Genomic DNA, 22,747 nt, shown 5'->3' with positions numbered 1-22,747 from the left:
CTGGTTTACATGAAAGTGATTGCAATTTTCTTTATACTATTACTTGGAAAAGCACGGAAGGAGGAGTCACAAAAAGCATGGACCATTTTGTTACAATTTTGTTGGGGCGGTGGGGCGTGACAAAAAAAGTTTGAGAACCACATCTAATGTGAAACGCCAGACGGAGACGGACGTGCTGGGCATCGATTCACCGAGCCTTCAGCCCGGTAGTCAAATGTTAAGTTCGTCTCATCCTCTCCCCTCGACACTACTTGTTTAATAATGTGCTTTGTCGGGTTTCGCTTCATATTTGGAAGCCGCGCGTGCCAGAAAAATAGCTGCCAACTAGCACGAGTAGGACTTGTGTCTCCCGAGCCAGGTGGACAGCAGCAAAGGAGGACAAGCTCGAGCGCTCGTTGAATCTCGTGAATCTTCTCAGCCAGGACCTCATACATTTCTTTTGTTTTCTATTTTTCGGTGCAAAACATCCATCCATCAGACAACCGTCCACCTCCATATTTGCTCTTTCCCCCCCTGAAATCCAGTTTAATTTCTGTGAAATCCCCACCTGTGTGTCTGCATCTTGATTAAATCCTCTTATGTATTCCTACGAATACAGAATAAAAAATAGGTTGCACATGCCATTTAAATGTGTGGTCTGTGTTCATGATTTCAAAATGCGTTTGAACCAGCCATTAGAGAGCTCTTCCCCTGAGACTTGAGGCGTTTTTACCGTGTTACTCTTCATTTGGGTTGGAGGTAGTTCTGCTGAGGTAGCAACCTTTAGTCTGTAAGCTACTCTTGTATATTTCGCAGTAACTATTGTTTATTTTTAGTCACTTTGGTGGGGTCTTACAGGCCATTGTCTCTAGGTGAGCTATTGGTGAAAGGATGTGAAAGAGAATCAAACCTGTTTGATCAAACCTCACCTCTCTGCTCCGAAACAGAGAAGACAGTCGAGACACATTTTGACAGTAATGTTTATTGAATGAACAACCATGCTGACTGAACACGTCCACGATCACATCACAAACCCAGAATATCTCCACCAGGTCCTTTGTCGGAGACGAGTTGAAATTCAGGTCGCGGAGCTGCATTTTTTATTTAATTTTGGAATGATACGACCTCAAAATCAATTCTTGGGACACAAGTGGAATGAAACGCAACAGAACATGGATGAGCACGAAGTGTCTGATTTCTTTCTATAAGCCGTTCTGCAGCAGAAGCAGTTAATTTTCCTCTTCGCTGTAATGAACACTCTTGACTGTGACCTTTAGGCTTGTGTTCCACCACTGAGTTTTGTGTTTAGTCGCAGTCTTCAAGTCATTCAAATTCAAACACAGAAAGCAATCATTTTCCTGTTGACGTGAATGGCCATTGTGTATGTTTGCGTGTGTGTTGTAAGTTGCAGTATCTGTAATGACACATTGCCTCCGTCTCTACAATAACTCTCTTTTCTTTTCTTTTTTACATTTGCTATGCGTGCATCTATCCGTCGCTCCTGATGACGTGAAACAGTGTGACGTTGTAGAGCACCTGGTGTCCGTTGTTCCAGGTGTACAGCGCTCTCTCGCGGGGGTTGTAGTCCATCATGCTGATGTGGGAGTACTGGTTGTGGAAGGGGATGTCGGTGTACTCGTACGTGGAGGAGTTGGTGTGGTAGGCGAAGTGTACTTTGGCCCCGGCCAGGTGGGAGTTGGTGACATAGAGGGTGCCGCAGATCATGAAGGACTCCCCTGCGCTGCGCTTAGGAAACCCCGTGTCCCAGCTCCGGAGGACTTCCAGCGAGCGAGAGTCCAGACGACTCACCTGCAAACAGAGAGCGACTGTCGGGTCACAGAGATCGCAAGATCGTAAAACAGTCTGTATAGTCGAAAGAAATCTATTGCTGCTGTTGTGTAAGACAGCAATCTTCAAATTTCCTTTTGCACTTAATCACATGCTGTACTTATGTACAATATAAGGCCAATAGATCTGCCCATTTAGCTCACTGTAGATATAGCTGTATCGGCACATATGGCAGCCGCAGAAAAGACAAATAAATGTTTATTATTATTAATGTGTATGTAATCAGGCGTGCAAAGCTTAACAGGCCTGCTGTGCGTCGTTACTAAGCGACATCCAGCTGCTTTTCTGCACATTTGGAATATGCAAATGAAAAAAATCCTGAGAGTAAACATTGGAGAAAACGTTTTTACACTTGGCTCAGGTGGTACAGCTTGTGTATCAATAAATGCCAAATGTGACAAAAATGTGAGCCGTCAATTTCGTTACATAGTGCCTGTTGTACCAGAAGTGGAAGCTCCTTACACACACACACACACACACACACACACACACACACACACACACACACACACACACACACACACACACACACACAGTCGTGTTTTCATAGACTTTTGGGGACATTACATTGACTGAGATTAATTTCCTGGAGACTTACCTTAACAATAACCACCACAAGCGTAATTAACCCTAAAATGTAATGCTTTATGTTTTGGTATTGGTCCCCCATTTGGTCCCCAAAAGGCAGGTGAGTCCCCACAATGAGACTGTGTAATCAGTCTTATGTCCCCAGCAGACCGGTAAAACCCCCACACACACACACCCTTCTTGTCCCCGAGCTATATGCAGACGCTTGTCAAAAGAAGAGAGAACATTAGGCTTATACAGTTCATAAAAATCATGTTATGTAAAACTACATTGCACCTGGAGTTCATTATGATAAATTGCATTATTCAACACAGCAGCCTCAGCTGTTTTAATGGATTTTTAAAAACCGTGGGAGTTTACGACTTTTGGAAGGTAAAGCGAACCTGCTGACAGCAGTAAGTCCAGACTGGAACAAACGCATCAGTAGGCATCAGTAGATTTAGTTTGTCAGTTAACATTAAATGTCTCTTTTTCACGTTCTTTGCTTATTATTTTGTTCAGTTATCACAAGAGACTGTACCATAATGTTTCCAGCGTTTGGGATGGAGGTGTAGACGGCCCAGAGTCCCATCTCGTCGGCCATGAGGTCGATGTCAGAGGACCCTCCCCAGCTGTAGGGGAAGGTGTTGTTGTACCCGGCTCCGCTCAGGCTGCGCTGCAGCGGCACGCTGCGAGAGCGGAAGTGGTACTGGACCTGCAGAGACAAAGACGCACGCATCTCTCACTCGGCTCATCTTTGCAAACGGTTACTTCTCCTCGTGTTTCCGCTCCAGCCGGTCTCCTACCAGGATGTTGCTCTGGTGTTTGTTGTAGTAGAGCGACCCGTTGTAGACCACGTGGCCGGTTCCCGCCCAGGGATGGGGCAACAGGTGCTGCACAAAGTTCTGCCCCTTTGTGAAGTCCCCCATGGTCCTGTACTCCTGCACACGCCTGCCCTTATAGTAGCCGTCCATCGACCACACCTGATGGAGGAAGAAGGAGCCGGTTTACCTCTGATCCTCTGCATGCAGGATGCTACATTAACACCCACCAAACCTATAATTATATTCAATTTACAGAGATCCATAATGGTCACCTGCAGCAACTTGATTAGATAATGACATGGTGGCACACCTTGAACCGATGAAATCGATGATAGCAAACCCTTTAACTGACCGAACAGCGGTTTTCTAATCATAGCTTAGCAACCGTGACAAAGCACAGCAGGTCGGTCTGGCCTTTGATTTCTCCACATGCTAAAGAGGCGAGCATGGGGCTGCAGTGAGAGGGGTTGTGCTTTTCAAATCGTTTTTTATTAACAAAAAATACCAGAAAAAGAGTTGCTCTAATGTAAGCTGCAAACGTCGGCATATCCGGAAGTAACCCAACCTGCAGCATTTCTTCTAAAACAACAAAGGAGTTCAGCATTAGCTGCATTTCTATGCTCCTGGAATGCGGCTAATGCTGAGATTTTATGGTAATATTAGCGGCTCTGTCTTACTCTTTATTGTATTTGGGGAAATTCAGCAACCCGAAGCCGTTACACAAGGCAGTGTTATGTGTGAGTGGAAATATGCACATCAAAGCATAAATCTGTGTTTCTCCTCCATGTAGGTTATGTTTTACTGTAATGAGCATCCAAACAGAGTTATGTTTATCATTACTGCATTATAAAACAAGATAAGATTTATTTTTATTTCATTTCTGCATGAGGATGCCGAGTTTTTACTGGGCCACGCAGCTTTAGCCTCAGTCAGTCTCGTGTAGCCATCAAGTCCACATCTGTCTTAAAGCGAGTCACTCTGAAGCAGTTTTCAGCCCACATGGAGTTCAAATGAATTAGCTACCAATCGCTAGCTCAACAGCTAATAAAATCTGCTAGATGGTTCTCTCCATCATCGTCCATAACCATCAGAGAACCCCGGAGGACCGAGAGAGGACGAGGAGGGGGGAGAGAAAACGAGATGGGAAGAAAATTGCACATCGCCAGCATTGAGGATTAATTACCCAAAGAGGAACGAGAGGTGAAATAGATGAAAGAAAAGAGCGGAGAGTGCTGGCAGGACAGCGCATTGTTGGTGAAAAAAGGATGCTTATTATTCTCTCTCAAGCAGAGAAAAGTGTAGGGCAGAGGAGATGGACCTGATGAAAAAGGACCCTTTCTGTCGCGGGTCAAAGAAAAGAAAATCTCTCCTGCAGTGCACGGCGGGACCATTTTTTTAAATTACAGTAAATTTGTAGCTGCAATCGAAAAATATTGAAAATTAGGATTCATTCAGACAAAGGCGACTGATTGAAGTGATTCTGAAGGCCTTAAAAAACAGTGTTTAAATGAGACTTGAGATTTGCAATGACAATTGAAACAGACCGACTTCTCTCTCTCTTTTATCTCTCTCTCTCTCTCTGAACACTCCAACCATGTATTTCCTGCTTCAGCAGTTAATCTGATGAAGCTTTCTCTGTTTTAATTCCCTTTAAAACTGCGTTTCAAAGGATCTGGGGGTCCCTTTGTTTTCTGGCAGCTGTAATCGTCTCCCATTTGAATGCACCACATGCTCTACATAAACAAGCCCCAGACGCTGATTATACAACGAACGCCGCGTTCTAGAAAGTGAGCAGGGATGTGCATTTTGTTTTGTTTTGCCATTTTTTTTAATTCACACCTTTTGTGTTTTTACAGATTGTTGCAGCGTCGGCCTACTCCCCATACCTTGCCTGGAGGACAGGTTCAGATTTAGTCTGTGCTCATATCTAGTGTTGAGTGTTTTCTGCTCCCTCGGGTCTCTTCGGTCCAGTCGGTCCAGAACAAAAGAAAAGCCTTTTAGTCCTGGTTCGGTTTGCTTATTCGTATAGCATCGAACTCGGGTTCAACAGTAGTTCGGCTTTTGAAATCTATCTATCTATCTATCTATCTATCTATCTATCTATCTATCTATCTATCTATCTATCTATCTATCTACCCCACAGGAAACAATTGCAACTTACTTCGTTGGCTAATTATATGCAAATGAGCAATCCTGCTAGATTATTTAGTCACACTGAAACCCATGCGTCTATGTAGGTCACAGAGACTCGCAGACCAAGTGCGTCAAGCAAACGGAACGGAAATGACAAAAAAAAAAACAAGAAGAAGAATTGATAATCGTCGCATGTGGCGCCCCGTCTTCTTCAGCCCGGTGAAGCCTCGCTTCATCTCCAGGTGAACCTTTGTAAACACTGTTCAACAGAACCGTCTCGTATTTCCTCCAGTGGAGTTGCGCTCGGAGGGATCGAATCGATCCACGGTAAGTGTGGAGAGGAAGAAGGATTACGGCAACGAAAACAACTTTAATGTTTACTGCAGCAACATGTCTTCACGTATCTTCCTCTCCGTTTCCTTCGTACCTTCCTGCCTGTCCGTCCCGACTGCCGCTCTTTTGATCAACCTTCCCTCCCCGATACTCTCCTTGTTTCTTCCTCTTTCTGTCCGCCCACTCTTTCGTTTCACTGTCTCCCGTTCCTGCTTCACATCTCCTCACCAACATGCCCCGTTCACTCTCTCTTCCTCTCTTCCTCTCTTTCTTTCTCTTTCTCTCTCGCTGTTCTTTACCGTGTGTCTCTCCTCCTCTCTCTCTCTCCCTCTCACACTTTCAGCAGAGACATCTTGACAGATCAGGGGATATCCACACCTCAGCAGCTGTTCTCAAAGACAGCGACAGGTGTGTGCATGAGTGTGTGTGTGTGTGTGTGTGTGTGTGAGAGAGTGTGTGGAGTACAATACGTGCACACAGTCACACACTGTTGAGCTAATGAAGAATTCATAAATGCCAAACTGGGACCCTGTGCAGATACGGTAGTCATGGATACCCAAGGATGTATGAGGATGACTTACAGTGTGTGTGTGTCTGTGTCTGTGTGGGTGTGTGTGTGTGTGTGTGTGTGTGTGTCACTATACAGGTCGTCTAGCCTGTAAATTGACTAGATTCATGATTTATGTTGTACTGTTCAACAGTGATTTTTAAATAATATATAGTAAAACTATAAATGTTTCCCTCATTTTGTGGCTTAATGTCACCGGCATCCATTGAACATGATTTGTAGACGTTGCTGCGTCGCTCGTACTGTGAACGCGGTATCACAGTCATGACATTATGAAATATCAAAGACTGCCAAAGTCAATTGCGTTTGTATTTATTGAGAGATAAATAGCTTTTATTGGGAAATTGATGCAATCCCTTCATTGCATTCTTTGCTTTCTGTACTTTCATGTGAATGAACGGGGCGCCATCTTTAAATGCGGTATCCAGTCCTCCAGCAGGTTTGAAATCAGCTCCGTAATTGTTTACAGAGGAAGGAAACGCATCCAACACATTTGTCAGGCCTCAAGGAAACACACTACGCATTTTTTTTTATAAGAAACACTGAATGTAAACATAATAAGTTTGTTGACAAGACAACTCCACAGGGCTCCTTTACGATCGAAGAAAAGCAGGATGGAAGTGCTTTCAGCAGATTACAGCTTTTTAGTTTCCCTATCTTGTTCATAATACAAATCCAGAACGACCGTTTACTGTTTGTGTCTGAGGCATGGCAGCAACACACACACACACACACACACACACACACACACACACACACACACACACACACACACACACACACACACACACACACACACACACAGAAACAGCTTCCTATTCTTTGGACAAGTATGCAAGCAGACACTGGGACCAGGAAGCAGCCCCATCCCATAATTGTGACAAGTCACACGGGTAACTGGTAAACGGAAGGCAATACTGGGAGACTGCTGCTGCACACAGCTCCTTCTCATCACCAGGGAGAGGCTCTAATAGGGAACAGGCAAGGGTCACCATGGCGATATAAATCACACCTGGCAACTGGGAGACAGTCTCCTTGACAACTAGCTTAATATGCGCCCGAGTGTGTGTGTGTGTGTGTGTACGAATTGGGTGAAGCTTGTAGCGAGTGAAGACAAAGTGCACTCGGGAGCCATGTTGGAAAGGAGGCCAAAAAAGGCAGAAAGAAAAATATAGACGTTACCTTCACTTGTCACGTGCACACGCACACACACACACACTGTACACACACACACACTCTGCACACACACACTGTGCACCTACCCTGCTGTCGGAGCTGGGAATCATTGCGTCAGTCATCCAGGAGCCAAAGCGGGACCCCGAGGCTCTCACGGTGATTGGGGTACTAACCGCAGTCAGACGACCACAACCTGTTCACACAAGGACGGACGTGACGCGTTAAATCGGGGAAAAAATATGTTTTGTATTTGCATATATAGTGAAGATTATGGAAGTGAAGTAACAATGTGCGCTCATATTTTTTTCCGGATTGGAGTGAGCGATGTCGCCCGTCAAGGTCACCTGGCCAGCTTGTTTTTAATTTAGCAAAACTAAACGAAGTCTATTCAGGTAAAATGGGGTCGTGCCAAAGGGATGTACTGTTAAATGAATGTGTTTGACATCAAATTACATGTTTTCTCGCACATTTTCTATATAATCTGTGGCGTCAAACGCCTTAAACGCCAGACATTTCATGTGCTTCGCTTTCCTATTCAACCTCGTGACCTTTTTCAGTGTCTCATTCAGAGTATTACTGTCCGTACCGAGCTTGTTCATGCAGCTGTGGAGCCTCGTCTCCAGCAGCAGAACCCTCTGCTGCAGCTCCTCGTAGTCGTACGCTCCGATCTCTTCCTGAATGGATGCCAGGATGACGGACAGGTTGAGGAGCTCCAGCCGCAGGGTGGCCAGCGTCTGCAGGTCCAATCTGTACTGCTCCACCACGGACAGAAGGGGCCGCAGCTGAGACATCTGGCCCTTTAACTCCTGCGGGGCGCATTAGAGACAGGAGAGGAAATAAGTTAAGAGGGAAGATGGATTCGCCTGCACTGGTGTAACTCTGTCTTTTTTTTTTTGGGTTAAGGTGGCTCGGAGTAGAGGCACCGCTCCTTAGTTTATGTGTCTGGTCAGGGTGCCCTCTGAGTGGGAAGAAAGGGTGCTTTCCATTCAGCTAATTAGGCTCCCTGTCCTCGCTCCTCCATCCTGCAGCCTGTGACTCAAACATTGATTTGGTGAGGAAGCTTCCACAAGACTCACGGGATTTTTATATGTGGATGTTTTTTTTTTTACCTGAAAGCAACAACATTGTGCCCGGAGCAGTGTGTGTTTAGCTGCATTTAGGAAACAGTAAGAGGAAAATGCTCTTTAGTGGAAACAGTATTACCCTACAATTAATGTCACTGCATGATTTACATACTGTAGATGAAACAAACTGGAATAAAAGCACCAGCTGCCACTCTGTTATTCATTATTCACAATATAAAAAAAGGATTACTTGCGTGTATAATCTGAACGATGAATGAATCACAAAAGTTATATTGCAACTTTGGCTCTTTTTCTTCAACAGCTCATTTTGTTTGCTTCCTCTTTTCTTATTTTTCTTGCACAAAGTGCACGTTGGCTCATTCAGGAAACATATACAGACACACAGTCTTTTTCAGCCACAACGTCACTATTATTATCATCCTGTATCATCAGCCTGAGCCTAAAAAGAATCAGACTTACCGCGTCCTCTGGTTTCTCACAGACAAATTACAGAAGCAATCTATAAAGTCACAACAAGATAAAGGCTACCGGTGTTGTTTTTGTATTGCTGATAATACACACTGATAACGCAGCAGATCTCTATTCAGTACTGCAGCAGCAATCATCGGGTGCTTTTCTTTGAATCCCCCTTAATTATTTATGCACTAAAAGGGTTCCCACACCCAAATCAATTACACCGCTCCTTTAATCAGCGTTCAATGTCAAAAATTCATCCGAGGGGAGTGCGTTTCTGACGACATGCACCTGGTGTACCTGCTGGGAATACGTTGACTGACACTCATTGTTGGGGAAAAGTTAGACGCATCACACAATGTCAGAAGGTGTGGGCATTTTCTTTCCTGTGTTTAATTTTCACATTGAACCCCCCCCCCCATCTAATTGATTTGGAACTTTCTTTTTCTTTTCTTTTTCTTCATTATCTCGACACATTGGAGAGTTGTGTGCGTGTCGTGAGTAATTGCTGTCTCCATCCTCGCACCTTTCTCTCTCTCGCTCCCGAGGAGGAGCTCTGACGCGAGGAAAGGGACGCAAGTGAGGGAAGCGAGGAGCCAAGTGAGCGAAATGGAAAGCGCCCCCGGGAAACGCCGGAGGGACGACACATCCCATCTGGCCCGAGAGCGCCTCTACAATCCCACAGGAGGAGGAGGAGGAAGAGGTGGATGAAGGAAAGTCACTGGCACTGCGACCCAGATAAGCAGCATGAAGAGGAAAGAGGAGTCTTTTATTTGCATTTCTTTTAGCCTCCCATGAACCTTTAAAGACAGTTTTTTCTATCACTGAAAAACATTGTCCGGCTAAATTTAAGCTTGTGTGGATTTAAAAGAACTTTTTTTCTGCAATCAACTTGAAGACAGATTAATATTTAGTGTGCATTTTATGCCCGACACATGACTCATAAATGACACAAAGGATTTTCCTAAAATACCCCCCTTTTATTTTTTATTTCCTCTGTTTCAGTCTCGACACTTTGACGTCTTTTCAACCTCCAAAAGCTGTTTGCTGTGCATGAAGAGAGGAGTCGGATTGGATATGAAGGATTAAAAGAAAAAACAAAAAAACGCATCGTCTCGTCAGAACCGCTCTCGCACAAACGCAACAACACATCCAGGAAACAGACTTGGCAGTCAGTCAAAAGCTTTATGAGTCGAATCCCCTGCTATCTTCAAATCAGGACCGTAACACTTTTCCTGAAGCTTTTTTTGCAAGATCAATTTCTACATTGTGAAACAGTGTGAACATCCTGTGAACGGTTGGCCGACCTTTGGGTTTGGCTACTTCATCCTGACTGATTGCTATTGACATCCTTATTTGCATATAATTGTAAGGTCATTCATATGCATTCAAATCAATCTCTGCAAAATGCTGGAAATGTCACAGCCCGCTAACTAGTAAACACTTTACCTAGTTAATTCCCCCCCTGCCATGTGTCCTCCTCCTTCATCTTAATCTCTCTCTAATCTCTCCCCTCCGGTCTCACTCTTTTATCTCTCCCTCCCTCTCTGCCTATAACCTTTACCTCCCCACTTACTCCCCTTCGCTCATCCCTCTCATCCCTCCCTCCCTCTGGGAAAAATGGTAATAAGCAATAAACCATCTCCTTTTCTTCATTTCCCTCTCTTTTCCCCCTCATGTCTCTGAAGCCCTCCATCTAAGAGCCCGTCTTAATCTCTCTGTTTGACCTCCTGTTCTCCCTTCCCCTTGTTTCCTTCACCCCAAGGGATAAAAATACTGTTTAGTTATTGATAAACTTACTGTAGCTGCACATCGCATAAATATTCACCAGTTCTGCCTCTCAGTGCAACGGCAAAAAGCTTATGACTGTGAAAACCCCCAAGGAGCAACAAGCTTGCTCTCTCACACACACACACACACACACACACACACACACACACACACACACACACACACACACACACACACACACACACACACACACACACACACAGCTAACTGCAACGCTAACTGCATAAAAACTTAAAAACAGACCCCTGAGCCCCGGATGTTGTTAAGAAGATGCTCGGCAAAAGATGAAAGGCAGAACGGATTTATGGGGACGCAGAAATGCTCTCTATTTGGGGAAGTCAGTCCGTGTGTTTGTGCATGTGTGTGTGTGTGTGTGTGTGTGTGTGTGTGTGTGTGTGTGTGTGTGTGTGTGTGTGTGTGTGTGTTTGTTTGCTTGCAGACCCATTATGGAGCCTCTGTCCGGTTCATATGGCATCTCATGCCTTTAAATACTTGATATATTATTCTATAATGTTTCGGGCTGGGTATCCTGTAAAAAAAAAGAAACTATGCCAGTACCCTTAACATGATACCATTACCAGACGCCACAGACGTGTATTATCATAGCCATACTTTCGACCATTTTGGTGGCATCTCTGCAAGCTGGAGTGCCGACTCGCATTACATGGAAGAACGCTCGCAGTGATTTCCCAGATCGGAGAACAAAAAGGTTTAAGATCAAGTATTGTTTAGGTGTTTCATTACTACTTGGTTAGTCCGGTCGATACCCAGCCCTGATAATGTTGGATTAATGATCTTCTGATTCAATCTTCAAATGAATCTTTGTGGTGTTGGCTGTTGACGGTAATATGTAACTAAAGTCGTCGAGCGATTAGTTTAACAGCTTCGGGGTAAACCAACGGAGACGGCAGGAAGTTGCTGCTCCCGGAAAGGAAACAGTAAAAAAAGAAAAATGTTTATACTTCAGCATTTGTACGGATTAAACAAACACGTTTATCAGTTATATTTAGGAGTGTAGTAGGCAGCTTTTACTACATTTGGACAAACCCAGACCAGTTGTTTACCGTCCTTATGCTAAGATGAGCTCACTGGCTTCATATCTACCAGACAGATAAGAGAGATATTAATCCCTTCATCTAACTTTCCCAATCAAATTTCCCAAAATGTTTCACTAATCCTTTAGTATTAATGGCTTTTCCATTGTTGACGCCACTGGAGTTTAGAGAACAGTATCAGCATTAAAGGATAGAGACACTCAATACTTACTGAACTAGTCAATAACATCTCATGTCAGTTAAATCACATTGAACTTCATGCAATGTGAACGAGTTCTGATTAAATTAAAGTGCAGACGTGAATATGTTGGCCTCCTTCCTCCCTGAAGGGAGTGGGTTTTGGTCCGACCGCATCATTAAGCTCATTGTGTGGCTCAAAGTGTACTTACTGGGGAAGTTAAATGCAAGTGAAGACAGTCTCCAGGGTTCTTACTACCTTTTAGTTCGGTGTCATTAGGAGTCCTCAGCTGCCACGAGCAGACATTAAACCGGTAATGTCACAGCTGATTTAACTGTTTGGATCATTCGCTCCTCATTCCTCAGATCCACAGCCTTTCACTCTCTAAAGCTCTAGAGATAATCTTCCACTTGCCTGCGTTTTTTTCTTTTTTTTGTAGTTGGCACAGACGCCTGCCAGCGGCACCATGGCAGGAAACACACTGATGAGATTAATACTCCAAATATAAGAGGTGCAGCACATTTAGATTTCCCTCAATAAAAGGCAACATATTCAGCGTTTTTATCTTCTGTCCTGCTGGTTTTAAAGCACTGACACCAAACTGAAAGATAATTGTGTGTTTTACATTCACTCCCTCTGCTTCTGTGTGTGTCAATATTAAGTACATTTCATCACTGACAGACAGATTCTCTTCTTCTTCTTCTTCTTTTTTGACAGCTCGAATTCTTAATGTGTGCAGCGATGCCACAGTTTCGCTGGCACCCTTCTGTTCAAGGCCGTGTGACACTTTTACACAGCGGACATGAAGCCAGTGAATTGACAGCTTTGAGACAAATTCCGTCCCCTTGATGAAAGATGCCCGCGTGTCTGAGTGCAGGCGGAAAACTTCAGCCTGGCATGCGTGAAATCAATGTTTTCACACCAAAGGTTATGTGTTCCCTACAGCGACTGTCTTACACTGTGTGTGTGTGTGTCTGGGTGTCTGTTTGTGTGTGTGTGTGTGTGTGTGTTTACCTGCAGGCCCTTGGCCGTCAGAGCGCGCGGGTTGCCGACATAAGTCTGTAAACGTCCATCCACTCCTCTCAGCAAGGGCTCAGAGTCTCGGACATACTGCAGGTCTCTGGATGTCCGCAGGTCCACCACCTCCATGGACTGACTCACATTCTGGACCTGACACACACACACACACACACATGGTTGACATGATGAGTGATTATAATGAGCACCCTGCATCGCCGGAAATGCGTACGATTGGTGTCGGCTGTTGTTTTATTACCACCACCTGTTATTTGCTTCCAAACACCTGTTGTGTAGTTCAGCATGGCCGTGTGTGTGTATGTGTGTGTGTCGATTCGGTGAAATATTTATACAAACTGCAAAAAAGACACATTTTCTTACGCATGATATCTCACGTGCAAATAGTTTTATCTGCCCCGTTGAAATGGAAACAGGAATTGGAATTTCCTATTTTTTCTATTGTGCCTGTTTCTGAAGATAATCCACACAGAGAGACTATTTATTCTTTAGAGTCGAGATATTTCATTTTGGTTTCAGATCATTTCTATTGTGCCGTGTGTTGTTGAACCAAACCAAAAAATGCCCAAAGTATCAAAATATGACAATGCACTAATAAAGGTAAAAATAGCGTTCACAGCGTTCCTGGGACCCTGTGATGATGTGGCTGTATTGACATCATTGCTTATTAGTGTTTATTTTGATTGTTTTTGATATGTCTTTGGATATCTTATAATTAATGCTAACAACACTGTCTGTTTGTGTATATTTAAATAAATAAGCTTGATGTGTGTCACTGGGACAATATTGACTTCATTATCTAATCAACCTGATTTAGAGTCATCAGCCCGCCTGGCGGCTCGGTGAGGCTTCACTGTAGTTCAGCTTCATGCTGACAAAATGTTCACCATCTTAATATTGTGCAAATTAAAAGGTTGACCTGATAATGGAGATAGATTCAAATTCAAGGAATCCGCGACTTTATCAATACCTTTCAACTGGGGAACAGGAATATTAGTCACACATTTCAGCATGAACTAAAAATGTCCACCTTATGAGGAAAGAAGAAAAGTTAAAGCACCAAGAAAAAGTCATTAGAGTTCATCCTCTGGGGAGCACAAATGATCTATCCATAATAGTTCCGGTGATCTGATTCCGGAAAGAAACCGTACGACTGAACTGTGATGATATCTTGTAAAAGCTATGAGCATTACGGGATAAAAACTCCTTCCATCTTAATTTCAAAAGGGAAATCTCAGGGACAGATGACTCAAAAAGGGGCAAATGAAACAAGTGGTGTCAGAAAATGTGTCGCTGGGTTTTGTGCATTCTGTGTTTGGGGTCGTCGGCTTAAGAACATGATGCAAAATCACACATGTATCTCTCTTTGAAGGAGCTTCTCATCAGATCTATTTAACACATGATATCCTCACCTAGTCTGCTCTGAAGAAACAAACACTCCCACGCTTCTTCTCATTAACCACCCTGAAACGCTAACAGATACTTCAGATCTCTTTTCATTTTGAATGGAAAAACAAGCATGGAAAAAAAAAGAAGATAAGCAATTATAAAAAAAATGCCCCAGATGTGTGCAAAACAAACAAACAAGCAAACACGCAGGCAAAAAGAAAAAAGCACACACATCTCCCACTATAACACATGCCAAGGCGGAACAATATTTAGCAAAACACGTGTACACCCTTCCAGGAGCACACACACACACACACACACACATTCACACTCACAGCAGGATGGAGGTGTCACTTCCAGAGACACGCTGAGCTAATTAAGATTCATAAACGCAGACGCCTCCCAACAGGAACAGAGGGAGGAGGAAAGGGAAGTTATTTCAGATAGTGTTCATCTTTTTGTTATTACTCCTTCTGTGTGAGGTGAGCACAGGGTGAAACATCAGCAGTGAGTGAAAATAACCCTGGTGATGTTATTACCGTCGCTTCACTTTTACTTTGGCGAGAACACGAGATGTATGTATCCCGGTGTGTGAGCCTCGCTGTGGAGCATGCTTTGGGAAATGTTTGCCGGCCTGATGGTGCTCAATAATTCATCAGCTTCTGTCACAAATCACTTTTTATTTCTCTCTCGAGGACGCACATATGCATCGGGAGGAAATGTGCCGACACGGCCAGATGCGTATCCTCACGTAAACACACGAGCTCATAAACATTCATGCACACAGAGCTGCCCCTTGTAATGTAGATCTGTCAGTTTAAAACCCTTTTTTTTTTGTGCATGTTGAGTGACATGGAGTCTTCAGAGGATACAGCTGCTGATGTATCGGGGCCTACATCTGTCAGTGAAAACCTGTCTGTGCATGTGTGTTTCTGCAAGTGTCAAAACAATGAGGGAGTCCAGTGAATATTTCATTCCAGTATGCTGCCTTTCCCCCCCTGTGCTGCATCGCAATGTTGACCAATGAAACATGCAAGGGTGCACTCAGAGTCAAGAGACACACACGTACACACACACACACACACACACACACACACCTGTTCAGTCAGCAGGCGAAGCTGTCGACTCCGAGGGTCTCGTTTGCAGAGGTTTCGTGCCGGAGCGACCACCGTGCAAACACACCTGCCGTCAGGATCCGAAGCCGTGCTGTACACCTGCCAGCCCTCCTCCGAGCCCGGGTACAAACCCTGCACACAGGGGAGCGCTGCGTTAATGAAGTCACACTGCAATTCAACAGAGGAGAAGGTCAGCAAAGCAATTTAAAAGGCAGGGATTTTATTTTTTTATTTTCGTTTGAATTAAAACACACACTTCTGTAAATGCATTTCAGTCTGAGATTTACATTCTACCTCCTCCAGGAACCACTTATGACCTTTAAAGGCAATTTCCTGTGATATGTCATGCTGTCTTATACTGCTAAAACAATATGTCAATGACTTTATATGTAGAAATTGGTTACAATCTTGGTAATTGAATAGTCGGTAAAGTGAAAAGGGCAAAAGGTCACTGATGACAGCTATTAAAATGTGACAATTGACCCCAAATCAGTAATAACATTAAAATGAAATATCTTTGAGTGATTGTCTATTTATTGGGCAAAACAAGGAATGTGAAGTCCCCATGGACTTGTGATTGGCAAATGTGTGATATCGACTTAACTTGATAAACTGAGAAAATAATAGCTTATGCAAAGTGAACATTACCTGTTTAACATACACCTTGTGTACTATGATTGCCATACTTGTAATTTCCACTGATGAACCCTTTTCAAAATCCTATTTCTGTCCACAGCTCCCTCTAAATTACTGGAGATCTGATCCATAAACGTGTCCATTTCCATCCGGTGATCGTGATCAAAATGAGGCAATTCACTCAGATACCATACTGTAAATGCATCAAGTGTGCAAACAGCAGCAGCTCCATGATCACTGGCAGCGTGAAATGGAATATGTTGCCCTGAATCACATCCCTCAGGACCGGCTTCCCTTCAGGCGTTCAACTCTCATACAGTACGTGTGCAGAAGGCGCATACAGCATCAGTATAGGGCTACAGTATATAGGGGCATGTGCAGGAATCAATAAAACAAAGTATTTTTCTATGAATGTAATAATGTAACAGAAATAACAATTACCGTTAATAAGGCAGTGAGTTATGCCGTGCTTCTTTGAAGCAAAACAATTAAGTGACTATTAAGGCTATAACTCAAGGACCTTGAAGTGGTTACATGTCCTATTTTTTCCGTTGTGAAAATGTGTTTTTCAACAAGACCAAATGAGTCATGTCACTGAAGCAGTTTCTTTTTGTGATTTTTTTCGAACACACATTTGCTCAGCATCTCGGCGTGGTATTCAGGTCAGGCTGTTCTTTGAAGGGTGGACAAATGTTTTCCTTTAAGAAAATGTCTCCGTCTATTTCTACCTGACTGGTAAATCGGAGCAGGATTTCAGGAGCTCTTCTACTGGAAGCATATTGTGGTTTTAGTGTCCATCCCAAACAAATAAAATAAAAGAAGAGTGCATGCTCTTTGCAATGTTATTGTACTTGGCTGCACCATAGACAGCTGTGTCTAAATCAGATATTTGTTGCAGCTATAATCAGCTGTGACGTCGCCCCCATTCCTGTGTCCAGGAAAGCTAGCAGCAGAACTGGAGAGTTTCCACCTTTCGCATCCACAGACGGAGCTGCTGCTCTCTCTGGCAAAAAGTCACCAGCTCGCCAGAGATCCCGGAGATCTGAACAAAAACAAAGAATATGTCTACCCTCCTCACTCACAGTCCATGCAAAATGCACAACGTCGCTTCTACTGTTGGTACAATCAATTCACGCTCTAAAATACATGTTTCGTCATGTAACACAAATAATGTAAAACCAGCATTCGACTGAAGGCCTTTGCACATTGCCTGTGACATTTTTGCTAAAGCTCCAGTAGATGTGTGCAGGCAGAGGACTAACGAGCGAGATCCTATTGACCGAGAGCAGCGTCTGACAGTCTGTCGGAGGTAATCTGTTGTAACGTCGGAGCATTTCATTGAGTTTCCTTTTAGCAACATGAGTACATTTGAGTTCCCTCTGGTTAACAGCTACACAGTGTATATGTCCTGGGCTTTTATTGAGAAAGGTTAAGACTGCCTTCTGCCTTGTCTCAAGGCTTCATGAGTTGAGATAAAAGATCCAAGACTTTTTCCCGATGCACACAAAATACTCATTCGCCTTTAAAATGTGGTGCACGAACGTGTTTAAATCTGTGTCGGTGAGCATTTCTCCTCTGCCAAGATCAGCCGCCCGTCCGACAGGTGTTGCGCATTAAGACGCTGATTACACGGCAAGATTATCCCGAAGGTGTGATCGGGCCGGTCACAATGAAAGGTCGCTCTGGAACGTGCAGGTTTGTCTCACAACACATCGCCACACATGGCGCCAGTTTTGAGGCAGCGGGCCATTGGCGAGCTGACCGCGGTCATGTCCAGCAGAGCTGTTGCCCGTGAATGAAATGTTCATTTATTTCACATTAACAAAGTCATTTATGAGAATTAGGCTGTAAAACCAAATCGGCCTAACAACTCTTCCCCCCTTGTGGTGTCCCAGATGCTTATCTGTAGCCCTCGTTAAAAAGATTTAAAAAAATACACAAGGCACACCTGTGTGATAAGCATGCTGTTTAATCACCTTGATATGCCACACCTGTGTGATAAGCATGCTGTTTAATCACTATTCTGTGCTCCTTTCAAAGAGAAACAAGTCTTTTGTGTTTATAACAAAAATTAGTCTTAGATCTTTAATTTCAACTCGTGAAAATAAAACTGTTCCATTTTGTTACCTTAACGTTGTAAAATACTGAAATTCAAATACAACTGAATTTATAGCATTGAAATCTTTGACTAACCATTTCTCTGAATGTATGTGGTGCGATTTCAAAAAGTCGATTTTATGTTAATTTGATTAATTTGATGAATTAAAACAACTTTAATCAATTAAAATTTAAATCAATGAATTTGAGCAACTTAAAAATTGACACTTTAGTGTGAATTCATGAAACTAATCAAAACTAAACAACATAAAGTGAGTATAGTCCATACTTGTATACAAACAGTGGAACAGATGACTTCTTGAATGTCACTCGTAGAGACAAACTCACAGGGAATCATCACCTGACCCTCACCTCTCTGAAAGCATTCTTTCCGGCCGCAGCGGGCTGCTGTTTTCAGCAAAAAAGGTTTTAAAATATAACTGTACGCTGCCTGCAACAGCACCAACCAGACACAGTTAGCGACTAGCTGGTGAACAGAGTGTAGCATTTAGCCGCTAACGAGCCACATGGTTCCAATAGGAGCTGGTGGAGACCAAAACCAGAGCTAAAAAGAGGGCAATATTCTACTTAAATGTGTCAGGCGGCACAACTCCAATTAAAAGCCAATGCTGAGAATAAAAAAGTGTTGTGTTTACTTTGCCTCCAAGTAGCCAAATCAGTTATTGAGTGTTTTAAATCTAGTTTTTGACCACTTAAAACGACCTTCTGAAAATTCATATAATAATAATAATGCAAATACTTGTTTAATGACAACAACGTGATTGATGTGATTTTCAAGACTACAGCCTTGAAAATCACATCAACCACATAGAATGTATCAATAGTTCCAAAATACTACCTATGTTGTTATATAATGACACGTGTTTCTTTGGGGGGGTTATTTGGGACCTCATTAGGTAAGACTGAGGTGACAGCAAACGTTCCCTGAGGTCCAAACGTAGCACCCGATTCACAAGCCATTAAATTAGAAAACAACTCGGTCCTCAGTTTGACCTACTTACAGCAGCGCTAACATTTAGGAACAGTGTGAAGGTACGGCGCAGCTCAACCTGAAGCACACCAGCCTGTCACAGTCATCTGTCTGAGAAGCTGCCCTACAAACCCTGACAAAGAAGGAACAGAGGAGGATGCTGGGAGGATTGAGACGCGGGAAAAAAAGGTACGGGAGGGGGAGGAGGAGGAGGCCGGGAGGGAAACGTCTGATAAATCAATCAGCTGGGTTTGGCGTGGTAACCTTGAAGTCCCATTTACAATAGAGCTGACGGTGGCAGAGGAGGGGTTTCAAACAGGAGGACGTGGATGTGATGAGAATGTAAGCATCGTTTGTGCCTCCTGCTCGATGTAATTAAACAGAGGAGGACATACGGCACCTGAGGGCTCATTTCACACAAGGGAAAGATGATCAAAATCTACTCAGGCGGTTCAGCTGATTGTGATCAGTGCAAATAGAGAGAGAGAGTCGAGCGCTAACGCAGCTAAATCTCAACAAGGATTCAACAGACGGTAGCGGACAACACGCAATGCTCAAAAAAGTGTAACACACAAATCTAAAAGTCGAAGAACAAACACTCTAAATTCCAACATATTAAAATAGTAAAAAAAAGAATGAATGGAAACTAAAAGCAGCTCAAGCTAGGCTGTCTTCTTTATTCCCACGTGGGCCCGAGACACGACAGGAGCCAGTCACACTTCACCCTTCCATTGATTTTAAATGAAATGCGATGTTAAGTCAAGCTGAACGAGGAATAATTCAACAACAACTGTATTGACGGCGGAGACGTCCCAACAACAAGCGGTGCGTTACGCCATGTCAACAAACCGTGTACTCATCAAGCCGGGCGCTCCGACCGGAGGCGAAGTAGTACTTGCTGCATTTGTACTTTTTTAAACACAAAACACACGTTTTACATTGTGATATTTACTGGAAATGACGAATACAATACAGCAAACGGCAAGTAGGAAACGTTCAGCTTCCCGGTGACAGCTGCCACCTTATTTAGGTCTTGGAAGCTATCGTACAGATAACTCCTCATTTCAACTTCAACAGGTAGCTATTCCTCGCCAGCGGCGGGAATATTTGAAACAGGGTGGCCAACAAAAGTTAATCTCAAAGTTATCCAGTAAAGTAAGAGGTAAATGGTTAAAATACATAAGAGTAATGGATGAATGGTTGAAATATTGAGCGTAACATAACGGATTAACAATTTAAATACTGTCGTGAGCTAAAAGTAATGCATGCACCAGAATAAACTCAATTGCATGAAAAACATACTGCAACAATATCCACTTTTATATCATTAAAAGTGGTAAATAGCACCTTGTTTTGATCATGATGGGTCCATGAAAGAGTTGGTAACCAGATAAATATATATCTCCTTAATATTTAATGTTTAAACTATATTGTGTGTGTATATACACATACTGTACAGTCAATGCCATCCCCATACATAGCCTGAAGTGGCACCACTGCCTCCAACATCTCCATCTGTTCTCCGCCAGCTCTTGTGTGTGTTTGTGTGTCTCTGAGTGTGTCTGACTTTGTGTGTAGGCGTCTACTTGCATGAGACTGCATGCACTTTGCTGAACTTGCAAAGTGTCGCCACATAGCAGCTGCGAGGTGCCTCTCGAGCCAGGAAGCTAAATCATGCAAAGCCCAAGCGCACACAATATATATTTATATATGTACAGAGGGATGAGACCTGAACGTCTATTTGGTCCCACAGCTACATGTCAGGGGGTTGCTAAGGCAACAAATTGCTGGCTGTCCCACGGGTGACAGGAGAAAAAATCACCCCAGGAATTCAGAGAGAGAGAGAGAGAGAGAGAGAGAGAGAGAGAGAGAGAGAGAGAGAGAGAGAGAGACAGCAATCCTATTGTGTGTGTGTGTGTGTGTGTGTGTGTGTGTGTGTGTGTGTGTGTGTGTGTGTGTGTGTGTGTGTGTAGCTGGTGCATACTGTACATGTGTTCTTTATGACTCATCTAAACAGAGAAGATTATGTATGTATTTACTTATTAGCGCTATTTATTCCTCATATTGGAGCCACACTTTTCCTTTCAAATGTTGTCCTCAATCTGTTCCTCTCAGGATCTTTTCTCTTTCTTGTTTCTTCTCCTCCTTCGCTCTATTTTCTGCACCAGCGAACAGATCAACTATATCTGCTGCGTGTTGGATAAATGTGACGATTTCCACCATCATTCTAGATAGTCTGGGTGTTTTGCAATTTCTGTCATGCAATGCAAAGAATGTCACATTAGAGACCCGATGCAATAATATAATTATATAGATAACTTAAGCTGCTGGTCGACAAAAATATCTTCCATTCAACTGAGTGACTCCTATATTCAGAGAACGTGAAAGATGAACTTCAGGGGAACAAAATAAAGCACATCTTTTTGTTTTGGAACATAATTATTCATCCAGTGTGTGTGTGTGTGTGTGTGTGTGTGTGTGTGTGTGTGTGTGTGTGTGTGTGTGTGTATACATACACTGACGATCCGCTCATGTGTGCCCTCAGAGGAAATGACGGTTCCATTGAGTCCGACCAGCGATGGCAGAGTCTGGGACATCCAGTTAGTCACCATAGCCATGGTGCTGAGCACCGCGCCGATCTTTAACATGGGAACACTCATCCTGACGCACACGCATCCACACTACACACACACACACACACACACACACACACACACACACAACACACACACACAGGCAAACAAACACAAACTCTGGCTGGTTCTCACACGCAGTCCAAACTCTTCACGCCAGTCATGCTAAAAACCAAGGCGTACACAACATGATGCTACAGGTAAAACCTTTCTGTGTGTGTGTTCAGCTCTAGAATCCCCCCCAAAAAAACACCACAGCCGGGATCGTCCCACTGCTGAAGTCCTCGCCACTGCACTGCCACAGGTTAGAGAATAAATCCTGGAGTCAGTCCAGATGTGAAGATGCATCAAGTCCAAACATCCAACGCTCGGCTCGGGCTGCAGGAGATGCTCCCGGTCGCTGCTGGTTAGGTCCCACTGATCTGCGTGTGTGTGTGTGTGTGTGCGTGTGTGTGTGTTTCCTGGACTCCTTCCTTCGCCTGGCAGTAAGAAGCTGTGGCTGAGCCAGCGCTGCTCTCTCATTTATCCACTAACTCTCTGCCTCTCCCTCCACACTGCCTCCCTCCCTTCCTCTCTCTCTCTCTCTCTCTCTCTCTCTCTCTCTCTCTCTCTCTCTCAGACACACTCGTCCATCTCTCCCTCTCACTAATGCTGTCATCTATTCTCTCAACATTCTCCTCCTGAACAATGTTTCCTAAATGAACAAGCGGATAATATAAAATGTGAAGTGAGATTATTAAAATATTCCACATTTATCCTCTATTCTTTTGTTTCCTCCTTTTCCTACCCAGACTCCTTTTCTCCATATTTCCCTATACTCTGATGCTCCCTTTTTCATCTTCATCGCAGTAATCACATTCC

At 43.6% G+C, this 22,747-nt stretch overlaps 1 protein-coding gene across 1 annotated transcript; it reads right to left on the bottom strand.

Moving 5' to 3' along the window:
* Positions 1-1,467: 1,467 nt before the first annotated feature.
* Positions 1,468-21,913, bottom strand: LOC306738487 (noelin-2-like; the record flags this gene model as incomplete). The annotated part of the gene is made up of 8 exons (XM_079220342.1): positions 1,468-1,788; positions 2,936-3,109; positions 3,201-3,377; positions 7,515-7,621; positions 8,015-8,234; positions 13,005-13,160; positions 15,512-15,661; positions 21,776-21,913. The coding sequence occupies 8 exons, from the start codon at positions 21,911-21,913 to the stop codon at positions 1,468-1,470; spliced, it is 1,443 nt and encodes a 480-aa protein (XP_079076468.1).
* Between the last annotated feature and the right edge of the window lie 834 nt (positions 21,914-22,747).

The sequence above is a fragment of the Taurulus bubalis genome, assembly GCF_910589615.1.
Source record: "Taurulus bubalis genome assembly, chromosome: 6".
Taxonomy (NCBI): Eukaryota; Metazoa; Chordata; class Actinopteri; order Perciformes; family Cottidae; genus Taurulus; species Taurulus bubalis.
The sequence above is the reverse complement of the archived record's forward strand: the minus strand, read 5'-3'. Positions and strand labels throughout refer to the sequence as shown.